At 33.3% G+C, this 20,763-nt stretch overlaps 3 protein-coding genes across 6 annotated transcripts; 2 read left to right on the forward strand and 1 right to left on the reverse strand.

The window, feature by feature from the left end:
* The first annotated feature begins 43 nt into the window (after positions 1-43).
* On the forward strand, positions 44-6,957 carry LOC127067284 (transcription initiation factor TFIID subunit 1). 2 transcript variants are annotated; one of them, XM_051002055.1, is made up of 11 exons: positions 44-2,968; positions 3,058-3,419; positions 3,489-4,389; positions 4,492-4,706; positions 4,795-5,037; positions 5,099-5,537; positions 5,663-5,805; positions 5,906-6,043; positions 6,184-6,319; positions 6,396-6,608; positions 6,704-6,957. In XM_051002055.1, exons 1-11 carry the CDS (start codon positions 397-399, stop codon positions 6,874-6,876), a joined length of 5,535 nt encoding a protein of 1,844 aa, XP_050858012.1. In that variant the 5' UTR covers positions 44-396; the 3' UTR covers positions 6,877-6,957. The 2 variants fall into 2 exon arrangements, with proteins under 2 accessions (XP_050858012.1, XP_050858011.1); XM_051002054.1 differs by having other exon boundaries at positions 46-2,968; positions 3,489-4,706.
* A 151-nt stretch (positions 6,958-7,108) lies between these two features.
* LOC127067286 (beta-ureidopropionase) lies at positions 7,109-10,858 on the forward strand. 3 transcript variants are annotated; one of them, XM_051002059.1, is made up of 6 exons: positions 8,825-9,128; positions 9,207-9,314; positions 9,465-9,715; positions 9,810-10,198; positions 10,262-10,579; positions 10,712-10,858. In XM_051002059.1, exons 2-6 carry the CDS (start codon positions 9,220-9,222, stop codon positions 10,760-10,762), a joined length of 1,104 nt encoding a protein of 367 aa, XP_050858016.1. In that variant the 5' UTR covers positions 8,825-9,128; positions 9,207-9,219; the 3' UTR covers positions 10,763-10,858. The 3 variants fall into 3 exon arrangements, with proteins under 3 accessions (XP_050858015.1, XP_050858017.1, XP_050858016.1); XM_051002060.1 differs by having other exon boundaries at positions 8,820-9,314; positions 9,465-9,514; XM_051002058.1 differs by lacking the exons at positions 8,825-9,128; positions 9,207-9,314; positions 9,810-10,198; positions 10,262-10,579; positions 10,712-10,858 and adding an exon at positions 7,109-8,782 and having other exon boundaries at positions 9,465-9,608.
* Positions 10,859-11,033: 175 nt separating this feature from the next.
* LOC127067285 (bromodomain-containing protein homolog) lies at positions 11,034-14,585 on the reverse strand. Its single transcript, XM_051002056.1, has 8 exons — positions 14,341-14,585; positions 13,870-14,149; positions 12,927-13,770; positions 12,524-12,823; positions 12,257-12,431; positions 11,771-12,189; positions 11,291-11,665; positions 11,034-11,214 (listed from the first exon to the last, which is right to left on the reverse strand). The coding sequence occupies exons 1-8, from the start codon at positions 14,455-14,457 to the stop codon at positions 11,034-11,036; spliced, it is 2,691 nt and encodes an 896-aa protein (XP_050858013.1). The 5' UTR covers positions 14,458-14,585.
* Between the last annotated feature and the right edge of the window lie 6,178 nt (positions 14,586-20,763).

The following is a 20,763-nucleotide window of genomic DNA, read 5'->3' on the forward strand; positions in this document are numbered from 1 at the left end:
AATATTTTTTATATTGTCTATATGTGACATCGAAAATTTTTATATGATTGGTCGATATTAATTTCGCTTCGAATTAACATCCAATCATATTTTTAATACTGTATTACTAGTGTTGCGATTTGCGAACACTCCATGAATTTAAAACTGTGTAAAAAGTTCTGCATAGTGCTACATTTTCACGTTTTACTCGATCAATCTAATAAATTTAATTTTATCGTTTTGTTTGTTATTCTTTTTGTGTATACTATAAAATATAAACGTAATTCTGAGGATTATTTCGTACAAAAGTGTAGTTATATCATATTTACACTTTTAATAAATGAATGTTGACATATATTTATATATATATATATATGAGAATATTGTTGTTCTGATAATATATTAAATTAAAAAACAATGGGTGATTCAGAGGAAGAAAATGATAAAGATTTTGCATTAGGAAATATGACAGGTTTTTTATTTGGCAATATCGATGACAATGGTCAATTAGAAGATGATATTCTTGATCCTGAAGCAAAGCAACATTTAGCGTCTCTTGGACGTCTCGGTTTGAACTCATTTATCAAAGAAATGATGCCAAATGAAAATTGTAGTGATGAAAACAGTATGGAATTAGATAATTCTAAAGAGGAGACATCATTATCTGCGTCGGAGAAAGATGTAGATTGTTTTGTAAAGTCACCGTCCGCTCTTGATTTTTCTGACATAAATGAATTGGCTGACGATATAACTGAAGACAGTGGATCAAACAGTATACTAGATCCAAAAATTGAAAAGGAAAATGCGGATTATGATGCAGATGATGAAGAGATCATAAATAAATCTGATACTCAATTAATGCCACCACCACCTATACCAGAAGAAAAAGAAATACTCACAGCAGAAGAAGTAGAAGCAGCAAGACAGCGTAAACTTGAGACACCTTTAGCTTCTATGTTACCTTCTAAATATGCTAACATTGATGTAACTGAATTATTTCCTGATTTTCGTGCAAATAAAGTTCTTAGATTTTCAAGACTATTTGGTCCTGGGAAGCCAAGTAGTCTTCCACAAATTTGGAGAGGTGTCAGAAAAAGACGTAAAAAGAAACGGCATCATGATATTAGAGATTCCGATTCTGGATCAGATCAAGATGATAGAAAACCTAAATTTAAAGGTTGGATAATGCAATATGGACCAGATCCAAATCTAGATTCATATCGTTCTGATGATGAAACCAAGTTATTATTACCAGTAGAAGATAAGGAACAAATTGGTAAAACTGGAGAAGCTGGGGAAAATGGTGATATGGGACCAAAAGTGGCAGATTGGCGATTTGGTCCTGCACAACTATGGTATGACATGTTACAAGTTCCTGAAACAGGAGATGGCTTTAATTATGGTTTTAAAATCATAGATAAGTCAGAGCAGCAGGATAATAAAGTAAATAATGATCAGTTTTCTGATGATGCTTTTTTGATGGTATCACAGTTGCATTGGGAAGATGATGTCGTTTGGAATGGTGATGACATAAAGCACAAAGTAACACAGAAACTAAATAGTAAAAATAATGCAGCTGGATGGGTTCCATCTAGTGTAAATAGAACAGCCCAAGCATTTAGTCAACCAGGAAAAGGTGGAACAGTACCTGTAGCACCTAATGTACGTTTAGCAACTTCACAGATTACCACACCATTACATATGCAATCTCAAAAAGCTAAAGTAAATATGAATAAAGGAAATCAACAGCAACAACAAAGAGAAGAAAATTATGATGACACTTGGTACTCTATTTTCCCAGTTGAGAATGAAGAATTAGTATATGGACTTTGGGAAGAAGAAGTTATTTGGGATCCAGAAAATATGAAGAAGATTCCCAAACCTAAGATACTTACATTAGATCCAAATGATGAAAATATAGTTCTTGGTATTCCCGATGATATTGATCCTGCACTTCTTCATAAAGATAATGGACCCCAACCAAAAGTAAAGATACCACATCCACATGTTAAAAAAAGTAAATTATTATTAGGTAAAGCTGGAGTAATAAATGTTCTTGAAGAAGATACACCTCCACCACCACCGAAATCACCTGACAGGGATCCATTTAATATATCAAATGATACATATTATATGCCACGATCATCAGAAACAACATTACGCTTAAAAGTTGGAGGGGGTAACTTAATACAACATAGCACACCAGTAGTAGAGTTGCGTACACCTTTTGTTCAAACACATATGGGACCAATGCGTCTTCGAAATTTCCATAGGCCACCATTACGAAGGTTTAGCCATGGCCCACTTGCACTTCCTGATCCACATAGTGTTCTACCTTTGATCAAACATATTAAAAAAAAGGCAAAACAAAGAGAGCAAGAAAGAATTGCATCTGGTGGTGGTGATGTTTTCTTTATGAGAACACCTGAAGATTTAACAGGAAGAGATGGTGAAATAGTCCTTATTGAATTTTCTGAAGAACACCCACCATTAATGAATCAAGTGGGAATGTGTTCAAAAGTAAAGAATTATTACAAAAGAAAAGCAGGAAAAGATCAAGGTCCACAAAAATATAAGTATGGAGAAACAGCTTATGCTCATACTAGTCCATTTCTTGGAATTCTTACGCCAGGTCAAAGCATACAAGCTGTTGAAAATAATATGTATAGGGCACCAATTTATGAACACAAAATTCCTGAGACTGATTTCCTAATTATTAGAACCAGGCAACAATATTATATAAGAGAGATGGATGCACTGTTTGTTGCAGGTCAAGAATGTCCTTTGTATGAGGTACCAGGACCAAACTCAAAAAGAGCAAATAATTTTGTAAGAGATTTCTTACAAGTTTTTATTTATAGATTATTTTGGAAATCTAGAGATACACCAAGACGAATTAAAATGGATGATATTAAAAGAGCTTTCCCCTCTCATAGTGAGAGTAGTATTAGAAAACGATTAAAACTTTGTGCTGATTTTAAAAGAACAGGTATATTTTATTTTTTTTATTTATTATATTATAAATACGAACAACTTATGTATTAGATATAAGTAATCTATGTTTTAATTTGTTTACAGGAATGGATTCCAATTGGTGGGTAATAAAGCCGGACTTTAGATTACCAACAGAAGAAGAAATTAGAGCTATGGTATCTCCAGAACAATGCTGTGCTTACTTTAGTATGATTGCAGCAGAACAAAGATTGAAAGATGCAGGATATGGTGAAAAATTCCTTTTTACACCTCAAGATGATGATGATGAAGAAATGCAATTGAAGATGGATGATGAAGTCAAAGTGGCCCCATGGAATACAACGCGTGCATATATACAAGCTATGAAAGGAAAATGTTTATTACAGTTAGCTGGTCCAGCTGATCCAACAGGATGTGGTGAAGGTTTCTCATATGTTAGAGTACCAAATAAACCAACTATCAGTAAAGTTAGTATAGTGTTTTATATTTTAAATGTTGTATTTTTTTTTTTTGTTTAATTAATGTTTGTAATACAGGAAGAACAGGAAGCACAACCAAAAAGAACAGTAACAGGAACAGATGCAGACTTAAGAAGACTTTCTTTAAATAATGCGAAGGCACTTCTTAGAAAGTTTGGTGTTCCAGAAGAAGAAATAAAAAAGCTTTCACGTTGGGAAGTTATAGATGTAGTTAGAACATTATCAACTGAAAAAGCAAAAGCTGGAGAAGAAGGTATGACAAAGTTTTCAAGGGGTAATAGATTTTCTATAGCAGAGCATCAGGAAAGATATAAAGAAGAATGTCAAAGAATCTTTGATTTACAAAATCGTGTTTTGTCATCCAATGAGGTTTTAAGTACAGATGAAGGTGAAAGTTCGGAAGAAGATAGTTCTGATATAGAGGAAATGGGTAAGAATATTGAGAATATGTTATCTAATAAAAAAACGAGTACTCAATTATCCCTGGAACGGGAAGAACAGCAGAGACATGCGTTAAGAAAAATGATGATAGATGAAGTCCAGGAACAAGACAAAAAACCTAAAGAAAAAAAGAGGGACGACGAAGAAGACAATAATCCTGTTAATAATTTCGGCACGCAACAAGGAAGACTACTTAAAATTTATCGTACTTTCAGAAATCACGAAGGAAAAGAATTCACTAGAGTTGAATTAGTTAGAAAGCCAGCTGTAATAGATACTTATTTAAAAATAAGAAATTCTAAAGATGAAACATTTATTAAACAGTTTGCTACATTGGATGAAGCACAAAAAGAAGAAATGAAAAGAGAGAAAAGAAGAATCCAAGAGCAATTGAGAAGAATAAAACGAAATCAAGAACGAGAACGTATGCAAGGTGGTTCTATTGGCGCAAGTAACTCCATCAATCCTATGTTCGATCGCAGTGGTACTAATACTCCTACCACTACATCCTCTACTAGTATCCTTCCATTTTGTAATTACCAATCAACTTCTCCAGCTTCTAAACATCCTAAACCTGATATTTCTCCTTCTAAACGTAAAAAACCTAAACTCAAACCAGATTTAAAATTAAAATGCGGTGCTTGTGGTAATGTAGGTCATATGCGAACTAATAAAGCTTGTCCATTGTATCAAAATAATGTAACTACTGCACCAGTTAATGTTGCTATGACTGAAGAACAAGAAGAAGAAATTGAGAAACAACTTAATACTGATGATCAAGATCTTGTTAATGTCGATGGAACAAAAGTTAAATTATCATCTAAATTAATTAAGGTTGTACAATATTATACCAGAAATATTTTCCGTAAACATATAACATATCTAATGTGAATATTTCTTTATTTCTAAATTTGTATTATAGCACGCGGAAGAAATGAAAAGGCGTACTTTACTTCTAAAAGTTCCAAAGGAAGCAGTAAATTCGAAGAAAAGAAGAAGAGCTACTGGAGATGATCATTGTGATTATCTTAAGAGGCAACAAAGACCGGCAAATCGTCGTAGAACTGATCCTGTTGTTGTTATGTCAACTATGCTAGAAAGCATTCTAAATGAAATGCGAGATTTACCAGATGTTCAACCTTTCCTTTTCCCAGTTAATCCAAAGGTATATATTTTAATTTCAAGTAAATTGACAAATACAATGAGTTTGATTAATATTTTTTTAGGCTGTTCCTGATTATCATAAAATCATACAAAGACCTATGGATTTACAAACAATACGTGAGAATTTGAGATTAAAGAAATACCAAAGTAGGGAAGAATTTTTGGCTGATGTTAATCAAATAGTTGAAAATTCTACGCTTTATAATGGGCCAAAATCCTCATTAACAGTAGCAGCCAAACGTATGTTAGAAACATGCGTAGATAGACTTGGTGAAAAAGAAGATCGTTTAATGAGACTCGAAAAAGCAATTAATCCTCTTCTTGATGATAATGATCAAGTTGCTCTTACATTTATTTTGGATAGTGTTGTCAATAATAAATTGAAATCGATGACAGAAGCCTGGCCATTCCTAAAACCTGTTAATAAGAAATTAGTGAAGGATTATTATAATGTAATTAAACGTCCAATGGATTTAGAGACAATTTCAAAGAAAGTTTCAGGTAAACTGCAACGTAAATTTTTATGTGAAATTATTGTTATAATGATATATAAATATAAATATAAATGTGTGTGTGTGTGTATGTAATATTTTGATTAATTTTATATATACATATATTTTTTAAAGCTCACAAGTATCATAGTCGCCATGAATTCGTTAGAGATATTGAACAAATTTTGGAAAATTGTACAATTTATAATGGAAAAGAATCTCCGTATACGCATAAAGCTGAATTACTTGTTAAAGTTTGTAAAGAGACCTTAGACGAGGTAAAATTTAGAAAAATAGAAATATTTTGTCAACATACGTTCTATATATTTATGATTCAGTATCTCGACATAGTAAAATTAATAAAAACATATATTGCAGTATGATGAGCATCTAACTCAATTAGAAAACAATATATTATTGGTACAAAAAAGAGCAATGGAGCAAGCAGATATAGATTCTTCATGGCTTGGTCCAGATGAAGAAAATTATACTATTGTAGAACCTGAATTCAGAGGGGTAAGAGTTTGCTGTTTATGAGTTAAATCTAATACTGAATATGATAATAGCACAATGGATTAATATCTAATATTATTTTATAATTAATATTTATAATTAATTACAATTGTGTTTTTGTTTTTATATTTATTCTCTCTCAGAGTCAAACTAGTTCACCAGAAAATCCTTTTGGAAAGTCAAGCATGGATGATTTTGATTTTGTTGATGTGGAAGGTGATATGGAAAGTGATGCTGGAAGAAATGTACATTCAAAGAAAAAAGATGTACTTGAAGAAGGTAAGATATGCGTATCAAAAAATATTTTTTAAATTTAGATAACTACTATATCACAAACTCTTATTTGTAATTTTAGATCTGCAATTCTCTAGTGAAGATGAATTTGATGAAGTTCCATTTGGAACAGATGAACAATCTGAGCATAATGAAATGGAAACACTCGAATTAAATGAAGTTAGAGAAGGAGGAGTAGTTTTAGCTGATGATGATAGTCAACAAGCTGCTGAAGCAATGGTGCAATTAGGAAATGTTGGATTTTATATGGGAGAACAACAGTTACTTCAACAAGGTATAACGACTTTAAACAAAAAATAAAGATAAAAACTAAACGAATACCAAAATATTGTTTAGAATAACCTGAATTATTTATAATATTGTTTTCAGATGAGAGTATGGATGTCGATCCAAATTACGATCCATCAGATTTTCTATTAGCTGGATTACCAGCACGAGAGGATAAAACTAATGCTGAAAATAATATTGCACAATGTAAACAAGAAAATCAACAGCAACCTTTACAGCAAGAAGAAGACGTTGGCGGTGATCTTTGGTTTTAAGCATATTAAAAATAAAAAATAAAGTATTTTATATTGTAAAAATTTAACAATCTTGTATAAATTGAGCATTGTACATAGAAATCTGTGATATCTTCTTTTAATTATACACACACACACGCGCGCACGCGTGTACATAAATGGTATCCATAGATATAACAAAACATTCTGTTCCTTTGTAAATATTAAATTTCTATATATGTATAATATCGACAAACTATAATCATAAAATTATATAGAAATATATATAATCTATTATTTGAAATATTATAAATCTCTTTTGCAAAATTGATACTATAAAATGGTATTAATTTTCAAAATTCTCCTTTATTTTATACATACAGAACTATAAACATAATATAATATTACATTAATATTAAAGAAGTTTTGTTTTAACGACTACTTCAGTTGAACCAAAAACTACAAAATATATGTAAATATTATTTTTTAAATCTTTTACACTTGCAGATCTATGAAGATAAAACTATTAACAAAATGATAAAAATAATTCAAACTATTAATGAAAAGCAATTAAAAGATTATGAACCAGATATAATAATGACATATATAATTAAAATACTTTTTTATTATGGAGAAAAATGTAAAAATGAAAAATGTCAATGGAAATGTCGACGAAAAATACGACTTGCACAAAATTGTTACCATCATTTATTGGAAGTATATATTCCTGAAAAAACAAAACAGATTGTACATGCTGTCATTAATACAATTAATGAAGATAAATTGTGGAAATATGAGACCTTTTCTCTAGAGACAATAAATAGCTTAATGGATCATGGTGTTGATGGTTCAGTAGTGGTTCATGCAATATTGAACTTAATAGAATCAACAGATACAAATGTATATGACATCAGACTTATTATCAAAATTCTATATGAAATATTGGATTTTTATGAATGGCCTGAAACTGATGATACAATAACTGTAATAGAAAGACTTCTAAGTCTTTTTTATATGAGTATAATAAATGCAGATGCAAATGACAAATCTTATAGTAACAAACTTAAAAGAGGTTTAGAAATTTGTCTCAGAAACATAATTAAACATTTATCTAATTATCAACTTCTCATTATTATATATCATATGTGCTCATGGACTATGGAAAAAGATATAAATGATAATATTATATTGAAATTCGGTACTATTTTAGAATATACAGCTTATCTGCATCAAGCAACTCTATATGAAAAAACTTTAACACCAATAATATTTCCATTATTGATGGAAATGATAGCATCCAATAATAAATTAGTCAGTTTATTAGGTAATAGAGTTATACAATATTTGATAGATCGAAAAGCAAATAGATTACATTTTGATACTCCCAAAATTTTCTTTGACAATGTAGACTTTGACCTAAAATTAGGTAATTATTATAAAGAAGACAAAATATTTTTTAAAGTTAATCGTGAGATTTTACATGATTGTCTACTTAAGAGTATTTTGAATCATCGTACATCCCGTATGAATTTAGAAACTAGTTATTGCACAATATGTATCATTGCAATCGAGGTTCCTTGTGGTTTCATAGCTGCAGCATTAGTTTGTTTAATTATGAACTTACAAGACTTGATTTTAAAAGAAAATAATCCTTATAAAATAGCAAATCATCATATACATGCTATTGTTATATCAATTATGTCTCTCTTATGTTGGATCCATAATGCTAAAGTTTTTTATGAATATGTCAACAAAATTATGATGGAGAGAGCACAGTGGGCTCCACATTTGAATCCACCAATTCAGTCTCAATATAATATTGCAGTACATCATGTTTTTTGGTATAAATCAGAATTATTTTTTATTGATTGGGAAACGCGGTATGGCTTGTGGAAACGTTTTCGTCTTCAAAATCATGAGGATAATAACCTTAAAACTGATTAATAAGGTATTATTATTGTCTATTATTCTTTTATATTTATTCTTCCTTTTTAAAATATAAGAAATAAAAAATTGTTTTATATTCATTTTTTTCTACATTAATTGTATAATACTAAAAATAGTAATTTTTAAAAACACATCATTTAATGACAATGAAAATATCAATAATAAATGCTGTTAATTATATCTATTCGTTTATGCAAATCTTGAATTATTCTCCAACATAGCAAATAAAATCATACTATTTTAAATAATGCTAGTTATCTACACGATATGATTACACCGACTTGAGAAACCATTTTGATCACAATAAGATTCGTTATTTAATGATAAATTTTGTTCAAATTATTACGGTATTTTTTCTCTCAATTTTTCTAAATTATTACAATCTATTTCTAGTTTTTCTAAATTTTTGTAATTTATCAACATAGAAATAAATTGAGAATGTACGAATCAACTATTGATGAAATTTTAAAAATGCATTTACCAGACGATGTTTTATCAGAAATAAATCGTCTTTTATACGGCCGCAAAATAAAGTAAGATTAAACAAAAATTTATATTTTATTGCATACATATATATATATATATATATATATAATTAGCATATTTACTCTTCATGAACAATAGGTTATTTTATCTTACTTTAATTATATATATAAAGCAAAAATATTTTATTATGTTAATAGGAAATTAGACTTACCAGATTGGAAGAATAACTACAATTTGGAAAGACAAGGTTGGATATTAAATAGTACTATTGAAGAACAATTACGTCCTAAACGCATTGTCCGTGTAGGATTAATCCAACATTCAATCGTCTTACCAACAACAGATCCAATAGAAAATCAAAAAAATGCAATACATAATAAAATAAAAGAATATATTGATTATGCAGCTACTTGCAAAGTTAATATAATTTGTCTACAAGAAGCTTGGCGTATGTTTATATATATAAGATTTTTCATGAAACAATTTCTATAAATAAGAATTTACATCATAATAATTTCTATAAAATAGTAATTATATTATAGCTATGCCATTTGCCTTTTGTACAAGAGAAAAATATCCATGGTGTGAGTTTGCTGAAGATGCTGAAAATGGCCCAACAACTTTATTATTATCAAAACTAGCAAAAGAATATAATATGGTTATTATCTCTCCAATCTTGGAAAGAGATAGTGCTAATGGAGATACTTTGTGGAATACATCTGTTATTATTAATATAGATGGTAAAATTATTGGTAAACATCGAAAAAATCATATACCACGTGTTGGAGATTTCAATGAATCTACGTATTATATGGAAGGAAATACAGGACATCCTGTTTTTGATACTTGTTATGGACGTATTGCTGTTAATATCTGTTACGGACGTCATCATCCTTTAAACTGGCTTATGTTTGGATTAAATGGAGCAGAGGTAAGTATATTGTAAATTTCTTTCTTCTACTTCTTAAATTAAATGAAATTAAATTATGTTTAGATTGTCTTCAATCCATCAGCTACTGTTGGTAATTTATCTGAACCTTTATGGCCAATAGAAGCAAGATGTGCTGCAATTGCTAATAACTATTTTACATGTGCTATCAATAGAGTTGGGACTGAAATATTTCCCAATAAATTTACCTCGGGTGATGGAAAACCATCTCATCATGATTTTGGACAATTTTATGGTTCCTCTTATATTACTGCACCTGATGGTACACGGACTCCAGGTTTAAGTAGATCTAATGATGGATTACTTATTGCAGATTTAGATCTCAATCTTTGCAGACAAGCAAAAGATTTGTGGGGATTTAGAGTAAGTTTTTTTTTTATAGAAATAAATACAAATGTTTCCATATACGAATTATTTCAAAAGTGTCAAATATATGCAGTGTACATGAGTATAAATTATTTATAAAAAATTAGTATTTTATATATTTTTTTTTAGATGACCCAACGACTGGATATGTATGCTAATGAACTTGCTAAATTCGTTTAATACTATTAAGTATTGCTATATAAATTGTATTTTTCATTTTATTAATCTTATATGTAAATATCAAATAAAATATAAAAACGGATGAAGTAATTTAAGTCAAAAAGCATAAATATGTAAAGCATTTAAATATACATACATATATATACTTATAATTGTATAATTATATAATTAAGATTTTTTTAAAGAACGTACCATAATTAATGTATTATAGAATAAATTGAAATATATAGTAAATTGAAATACTTGTAAAAGACTATGTAAGATGTATGAATTACGTGTTTGATGCTGCATTTAATGCAGTATTATGTGTCTGTTTTCGGTAATGCAAAGCTTCTTGATAGGCTTTTTTTACCGCTTTCCTATCAGCAGGTTTACGTGATTCTATTAATTTAGATTCATCTAATTCTTGGGAAACACCCAATTTTTCTAGTTTTTCACCTGGTAACCATTGCCTGTATTAAAATGAAAAATATACAAATAATGATGTTGATGAAAGTAAATAAATTATATTATTAAGTTTTTTTTTACCATGTACGTTTCGTGTCGAAGAAAAGAACAAGGAAAACTGGTTCTTTGTAATTATTAGCTAATACCAATACATCATCAGGAGGAGCTGGAATAGGCACACCTTTATGTATTGTACCACGAGGTGTATTAGGATCTATAATCAGTGCTGGATACCAAGGATATCCACGACATTTAGCCCATACAAGCTGTAAAGCTTCTAAAGTATTTCCATTACTATTTCCTGTTTTTTCGTTACTTTCTTTATTGCTTTCATGCGTATTTAATCTCTGTTTTTCTTCTTCTGGATCTGGTGTGGCAGATCTGCTTGTTGAACAACTACTACAACTTGATGATTGGCTTTCTCCTTCACCAGCATCACTATCCATTGTACCGCTTCTGTAAATTTAATTAATTTTTTGTAGAGAAATTTAGTTAAAAAATATATAGTATATTAATTTCTGCATATCTTTTCATACATATAATTCATATAAAATTACTTACCTATAGACTTTGAAACTGTCGCTTTGTTTCTTCTGATTATTTTCTGGGAGAAACATTTGTCCACTTCTGCTAGCACGAGCTTTAGCTTTACGGGTAAACAATACAGCTGTTCTACGATTGACACCACCAGCACCAACTTCTTTTTCTCCTGTATTTAATTCTGTTTCATTGCGATTACGATTAGATCTTTCTCTTTTTCTAGATTTCGAAGCACTTTGCTCTGTTTGACAAAGAGTATTAAGTTCTGGATAATCTTTACAAGCTTGTTCTATAAGCAAACCACCTTGCTCTTTCATTTTCAATCCTGCTCTGTAAAACATGGTATCCTTACGATTATAAGCCAAACAGTTATTGACCATTAAATTGAAATCTGTTTCAAAAGCTCCAATAGTGTCATATTCCTGCTTTTCGATTTTATTCTATAATGTATAAAAGCAATTGTTAACAAATGTATGCGTGTGTATATATATATAATTATAAAATTACCTGCATAGTAGAAAGATCCATTGGATGTGAAACTATATCAAGATAATCAGGAACCTCTTTAATATTAACTGGTTGACCAAATACATCATTGACATCTCTTAATTTAATAGCTTCTAATAATGTAAGCAAAATACTTTCTAAAGGTCGTAATTCAAACCATAAACACTTTTCTTTCCTATAATATCCATATATTATTTTAAACGATATTGTTAAATCGAAAGGTATTCTTAAGAAAATACCTGCACAATATATATAAAAAATACCTACACTTTGAATAATTCTTTCTTCAGCTTTTCTCGTTTCCGTACTAATTCACATAGCAATCGAGCACGCTCTAAATCTTGTCGTAAACATTGCCAGTACTTAAGTTGACGATAAAGTTCTCCGCGTAATTCACTATCTGGAGATGGTGAGCAATTACCTCCTAATGGAGGAGGTCTTGATTGTGGATGTGAACTTTGCAATCTTCTAAGAAGAGGGACACCATTTCTATATTGACGTTTCAGAGTCCAGTATGCTATAAGACGTTGTATCAATTGACTTCTCTTTGGCAGACCTTCTGCTAAACTGATTAATATTTTCTAGATTACTATACATTCCACAATTATATTTTATAATGAGTTTTCCATGGATGGAAAAATAAAAAATGAAAAACTATAATATGTCTTACCTAGCAATTTCTTTTATACGTTCAGGTGGTATTGTGGGTATGGATATCACTGGTGCAGATGAGCTCTTTTTATTAGCTATTGCTCTTCGTCTTGCATCAGCAGGATTTGTAGATGGCTGATAATCTGCTGGTGTATGTGTTTCACAATAAGCTGTTTTCTGAACTAGCATTGGCTCTCCATTAGCAGGTTGTACTGTTCGCATACGCATACAGAGACCAGCTTGTTGTGCACAAGTGACATGAAACGCTGCATAACAATTAGTTTTATGACATTGAATACATGCACCTGCACCTCTACGTTTACAGACACAACAAGTAAGTCTCCAACGAGCTGCAGGAATACTTTCTACGCTATCTATTGGTTCCAGAAAAACTGTATTAGCAAATCTTACTTCTGGTATCCATAATGCACATACTACATGAGCCCAAGTAGCTGGGCGGTCAGTCTGTTTAAAAGCACCACCTCTATTTGGACACAACACACAATCAACAGCTCTGGATGGACTTTGTAAACATCTTCTACATAACCACTGTCCTTCAGGAATATATGGTACACCATAGCAATCTTGATGGACAGCAAGATTGCACATATCACAAAACAAAATAGCATTACTATTCTGACATTCTCCATCCATACATATACAACATACTGCATCTTCATCAGCTGCAATACCAACTCCACCATTACTTTCTTGTTGAAAATAAGATTCTTTTTCTAATCTATCCATTAATAATTCAAATATATCTGGTTCTAATGGAGGTAAAAGTCCTGAGGCTATTCGCCGTTCATTAACTATAGATAGCCAAGCAGTATCTTCCTCATCTAGATCATATTCTACTTCTCCTATAACAACAAACTTTATTTTATAACCAGGACTTTGTAATTCTTGAATAATCTTTTAATAAGCAGACAAATTAATCATTAAACCATTATCATATTTACCATCAAGTTCTTCACCACTTCGTTCCATAAATCTAACATAAGAATTTGGAAGAGGTTCAGCTTCACCAAGTTGGCTTTCATATCCTTCTATTTCTATAACTTTTGCCGTAGGTAAACTATTTAGAGTGTTTTTATCTTCCTTATCTTTATCTGAATTAGAATTTTCTTTAGAAGTTAAATTTTTCTCATCCTGTCCGTTACTTTCAATAGTTATAACAGGAAGTGGTTCAGCTATTTCTATTTTAACAGGTTTATTATTATCCTCACCTATTGGATTTACCTGTTAGTAATACATGAAAATATTTATGTAAACAGATATTACAGAATTAAGTTCTTGAAGATATAGAAGCTGAAATAACCTATACTATGCATATGTTATAATATATGTGATACACGAAAAATAACATTTACTTTTAATTACTACATAAATGTACAAACTTGAGTTAAAAAATAATAACTAATTATACATACCAAAACAAACTTTGTTGCCTCTTGAACATTTAGTACTTCGTTATTTGTAATACTTGTGCAGTCATTATGAACACCAATTCTATTTCTCTTTTTTTTATTAGATTGAGGAGTATTCATTTTATATTATATTTTGTTTAAAAAGTTTACAAATATGATATCTTTTTAGATTTAAATTCAAAACATCTTTACAATACCTTTGAATAGAATGTAACAATTAAGAAGCTTCACCATCATGCTATTGCAGTGACCATCAATCGGTAATAGATAAACTACGTATTGCGTGTGTGATTTCAGCGACAGCTATGGCCAAAATATGAACTACAAGCACAATAGAGGAATATTCTTCAGCATGGACCAATCGTATCGATGTAAGTACAAGGTTATTGTTAGGTTATACTTTTTATTCGTAACAAAAAGATGGAGTAATATGTGATAGGAAGTTTTGTATGTAGTAAAAATAGTAGTATATTCTCCAAAAGTAAGAAAAAAGCAATTATCAAATTAATCCTGTGAAGATAGATTAACTGAACAATGTCTGTTAAGTGCACAAACAAATCATATTTTTTGTTCTTATTAATTACTTATAAAAATAGCATTGGAATGCATAATATAAAATATAACATATAAAAGATAGTGTCAATAACAGAAAAATTTATTTTAGAATTCCTTTACGACTAATTTTATGTTTATCTGTTGAAATATAATGTAAAATGTGAGTACTCTAGTATTCAGTTAGATATGAAGAGAAAACAGTTTGGAAACGTATAAAGATATGCAGCCATTCGCTCGGTCGTATTTGCGATAATACATATAACGGCGTATAATCTAGATTTAGATATCACTATATCGCAAGTACTACCGACCCAGGTCCCACCGCGTGGAGGTAGCTGCATCTGGGGACCCACGAGCTAACGGAGACTCTACTCTAAAATTCGCGTGACCGGCGTGATCAAATAATCGACGTTCTATAAAACGAAGTCCCCGGTAGGACTTTTAATCGCGCCCGACACTCCCGGGAGTGTTATAATAACGGTGACTCTACTCTAACTTCGCGTTCGCGGCGTCCACGCACCAACCGAGAATTCAGGCGGCTAACTGGAGGAGGGTCAGTCCACGCTTACGGATAGCCATCCATACCGCTCGGTAGCACACGAACCGACACACGACCGGTCATTATTCGGTTTAGCAATTAAACGAAGTCCATTACCGTAGGACTTTTATTCGCGCCCGAGAACACCACGTCTGTGCCCGCCGACACAGGCGTTAATGTTCTTCCTATCTTACCCGTATTCGCGTCTAGCAATCGATTATGAAACGGACCTTTGGACGATATATCGGACTCTCACCGATATATTGAAATCCATGAAGAAGAGGAGAAGCAGAAGAGAAAGAAAAGAAAAGAAAAGAAAGCCGAAACATGCGCGCACGTGAAAACGATAGAATTCGGAAGAAAAGAGAAAGGATAACCAGAAGGTAACACATGCATGTGTGAGAACGATGAAATTGAGAAAAGAAGATGGACATAGAATGTAGGTACGCTTGACTAAAACTAGAGTACGAAAAACGAGCTCGATTTTTCGATACTGAAAGGAGACCCGCACAGAAGCCCACGCCCATGAGCCCAACTCATGAGACCCACCCGAGAGAAACTATAATAATTAATCTGGTGTATTCATTTCCGAATATACGAAAGATATAAGAATCAATGTAAAATGTATGCACTTCGGCATTTACTTTGGAATTATATAGAAAAGATTTTGGATGAGTGTTCAAATATGCAGCCATTCGCTCGGAAATACTTGCAGGCTATAAGATATCGATACATCACAAGTACTGCCGACCCAGGTCCCACCGCGTGGAGGTTGCTGCACTTGGAGACCCACGGTCTAACGGGGACTCTACTCTAAAATCCACGATCCGAGATGCCTTTCCGCTTCGGGAGCTTCGGGCTTCTCAGCAAACTGGAGATGTATAAAACCCCGCTTACAGATTGCTCCACTGTCCACACCGTCGGCTTCGGACATCTCGAGACACGACCGGTCGTGTCTATATTTCGATTTCAAAAATCAAAACGCAGTCCTCGGTAGGACTTTTTCTCGCGTTCGCGAACACCCACGCGCGTGCCGGCCGTCACGCACGTGAGTGTTTTCCCTATCATTCGCGTACGGAAGCAAGGAGACATACCCTCCCTACATATAACAAGAATTATATGCAGAGAGGTTCCATTAACTTCCGTGTAAAAATCCCACGATGATCCGTCCCTCGATCACCTAATCTGAAACAGAAGAAAAATAAAAGAAGAGATAAATGTAAGAATAAAAATTAAAAAGACAGTAAAAATTAATTATAGCAGCAAAAGCTAAACAGTTAATGAAAATTGAATATAAGAGCAAAAATTAAAAAGTTAATAAAAGTTAAATACAAAAGTAAAAATTAAAAGTATAATAGAAATTAAATATAAGAACAAAAATTATATGTAAAATTGTATGCAAAAGCTTCCCTGTAAAAATTTAATTTCACGATGATCGGTCCCTCGATGATCGGTCCCTCGATGATCTAACCTGAAACAGAAAAAGTATGAAATAGAATGAGAAATAGATATAAAAAAGATAGGAAAACAAAAGACAAATAGAAAAAGGAAAAAATAAAGAAAAATTTGCGTATGTATGCTTGAGAAAAATAGAATTCCGAACGATGAGTGTGTCTTTCGAAGATCGGTTCAGTCGACGAAAATCAGAATATCATAATTAAGTCCGATTTTTCCCTAGTGAGAGAAAGAAACCCGCCTAAGGCCCACACCCGAGGGCCCCTCCCAAGGGTCCCACCCGATAGGACAAACTAAAATAAGATAGCGACCATAAGTACGAGAGAAGTTTCCTGTGGGATTTTCGACAAAATTAATTTAGGATCTGGATGTGTTTTGAAATTTGCAGCCATCCGCCCGGTAGTACTTGCGTTATGTAATTACATATATAATTTAGTTATAGATTTTAGATATAATTTAGACATAGATTTCGATGTTTCGCAAGTACTACCGACCCAGGTCCCACCGCGTGGAGGTAGCTGCATCTGGGGACCCACGAGCTAACGCTGACTCTATTCTCTAAGATTCGCGAGACCGGCGTGAGCAAATAATCGCCGAACAAATAAAACGAAGTCCTCGGTAGGACTTTTAATCGCGCTCGGACACTCACGTGAGTGTCCGAATGACTCTACTTCAAAATACGCATTACCGGCGTAATCTTATCTATATATTAAGCAAGTAAAACTAAGTCCACGGTAGGACACTTAATTCGCGCCCGAACACTCACGTGGTGTTAGTACAACGGTAACTCTACTCTAAAATACGCGTTCCCGGTGTTCGCGAGGTAACATGAGCGAACAGAGACATCGAGTCCGCAACGGTATCCTACTAGGGATGACGTTGAGGCCGTCAGCCTCGGATGCCCACATCCCGCCTTTAAGCACGACCGTCCGTGCCTTTCGCATTTCGAACAATAAAACGAGGTCCACGGTAGAACCTTTAATCGCGCCCGAACACCCACGTGAGTGTTAAAATAACGGTGATTCTACTCTAATTCGCGGTCCCGCGGGGTTGCATACACCTCACCATGGACTCAGGTGACTATAGATATAAGGTGGGTCAGTCAACGGACTGAACATCCTTACAAATAGACATAAACCATCCTCCTCAGTAGCACATAGACCGTCTCACTCTACAGTCATCCGATGACCGTATCACGACCGGTCATTTATTCGGTTTTAGCAATCAAACGAAGTCCATTATCGTAGGACTTTTAATCGTGCCCGAGAACAGCACGCCTGTGCCCGCCGACACACGCGCAAATGTTCTTTTTATCCTACCCGTATTCGCGCCTAACGATGGATTATGAACCGAACCATTCGACGATACATCGGACTTATGCCGATATATCGAAAACTGTGAAGAAGAGGAGAAGAAGAAGAGAAGGAGAAGAAAAGGAAGCCGGAACGTGCGCGCATGTTAAAACGATAGAACTCGGAAGAGAAAAGCAAAAAGAATATCTGTAAAGTGGAATGAAACAAGTACATATGTGAAGAAGATAAAATTGAAAAGAAAAAATGGACATGAAAAGGAAAAGAAAAGATAGACCCGACTAGAACCAGAGTACAAAAATCGAGCTGGATTTTTCGATATAGAAAGGAGACCCGCACAGAAGCCCACGCCCATGGGCCCATCCCATGGGACCCACCCGAGAGGAACTATAGTAATTAATCAAATTACTTCAATTATTATAGAGCTATGCGCTTCAATGAATAGAAATGACGGTACACCTATTGCTGAATATACGAAAGATGTAAGAAACCATGTGAAATGTAATTTGGAATTAGATAGAAAAGATTTTGGAAAATTCTTTGAAACATGCAGCCATTCGCTCGATAATACTTGTATCACAAAAGATTTCGACAAATCGCAATCATTACCGACCCAGATCCCACAGAAGGCGACCCGCACAGAAGCCCACGCCCAAGGGCCCCTCCCAAGGGACCCACCCGAGAGAAACTATAATAATTAATCTCGAATAATTATTATAGATGTATGCATTTCAATAAATAGAAATGACCGTGCACTTTATTGCAGAATATACGGAACATGCAAGAAGAATGTAAATTGCACGTACTTTGAAATTTAGTAGGAATTCGATGGAAATGATCTTGGAAAAATTTTGAAATATGCAGCCATTCGCTCGGAAATACTTGCAGGTTAGAAAGAAATCGATATATCACAAGTACTGCCGACCCAGGTCCCACCGCGTGGAGGTTGCTGCTTCTGGAGACCCGCGGACTAACGGTGACTCTACTCTTTACTACTTCTACTACTATCAAGAAAGCAAAGCAACGGGGCGACCTCCACTCCCGACGAATTCAAGCCTCCAAACGCTAAAATTGCAGCCCCATGCGTCTCCGCATTTGGGAACCGACTTACGCATAGCTCAACTATCCAACATCGGAAGCTTCGATCACCACTTGAGCACGACCGGTTGTGCTTTCGCGACAAACGCCGGAATCCAAAATTGAATCTACCGCAGTCACGATACTTACGCGAGCATTCCGGAAACACTCACGCGAATATGTTGAATACGTTAGAGCCAATTTAGGACTTAATCGCGCCCGAGAACACCAACGCCTTTGCCAGCCGACATAAGCGAGTGTCCTTCTATCTTGCCCGAACGGGAGAAAAGAAATCCTTCTACGCCAGAGGTAGAAAGATTCTTTAAACACCCGTATAAAAATCTAAGTCCCTCGATGGTCCTTGGGCGATGAAACGCTTGCGGCACGTGGAAATACGCGGGCTAACGGGGATTCTACTCTAAAATCCACGATCCGAGATGCCTTTCCGCTTCGGGAGCTTCGGGCTTCTCAGCAAACTGGAGATGTATAAAACCCCGCTTACAGATTGCTCCACTGTCCACACCGTCGGCTTCAGACATCTCGAGACACGACCGGTCGTGTCTATATTTCGATTTCAAAAATCAAAACGCAGTCCTCGGTAGGACTTTTTCTCGCGTTCGCGAACACCCACGCGCGTGCCGGCCGTCACGCACGTGAGTGTTTTCCCTATCATTCGCGTACGGAAGCAAGGAGACATACCCTCTCTACATATAACAAGAATTATATGCAGAGAGGTTCCATTAACTTCCGTGTAAAAATCCCACGATTATCCGTCCCTCGATCACCTAATCTGAAACAGAAAAAAAGTACAAAAAGAGATATATATAAGAGTAAAAATTAAATATAAGAGCAAAAATTATATGCAAAAAGACATTTATATTCAAGAACTTCCCTGTAAAAATTTAATTTTACGATGGTCGGTCCCTGGATCACCTGACCTGAAACAGGAGAAGAATAGATATGATAGTAAAAGATAGATATAATAGCAAAAATTAAAAAGATAATAATAATTAAATATAAGAGCAAAAATGAAAAAGATAATAAAAATTAAATATAAGAGTAAAAATTATATGCAAAATTATATACAAAAAGACATTTATATTCAAAAACTTCCCTGTAAAAATTTAGTTTTACGATGATCGGTCCCTGGATCACCTGATCTGAAACAGGAGAAGAATAGATATGATAGTAAAAGATAGATATAATGGCAAAAATTAAAAAGATAATAATAATTAAATATAAGAGCAAAAATGAAAAAGATAATAAAAATTAAATATAAGAGTAAAAATTATATGCAAAATTATATACAAAAAGACATTTATATTCAAAAACTTCCCTGTAAAAATTTAATTTGACGATGAGCGGTCCCTGGATGATCGCTCCCTCGATGATCTAACCTGAAATAGAAAAAGAATGAAAGAAAAAGAGAAATGGAAGAGAAGGAAAAAGAAAAGAGGAGAAGAAAACAAAAAGCGAGAAAAAGCTGTAGAA

This window comes from Vespula vulgaris, chromosome 10 (genome assembly GCF_905475345.1).
Source record: "Vespula vulgaris chromosome 10, iyVesVulg1.1, whole genome shotgun sequence".
Lineage (NCBI taxonomy): Eukaryota > Metazoa > Arthropoda > Insecta > Hymenoptera > Vespidae > Vespula > Vespula vulgaris.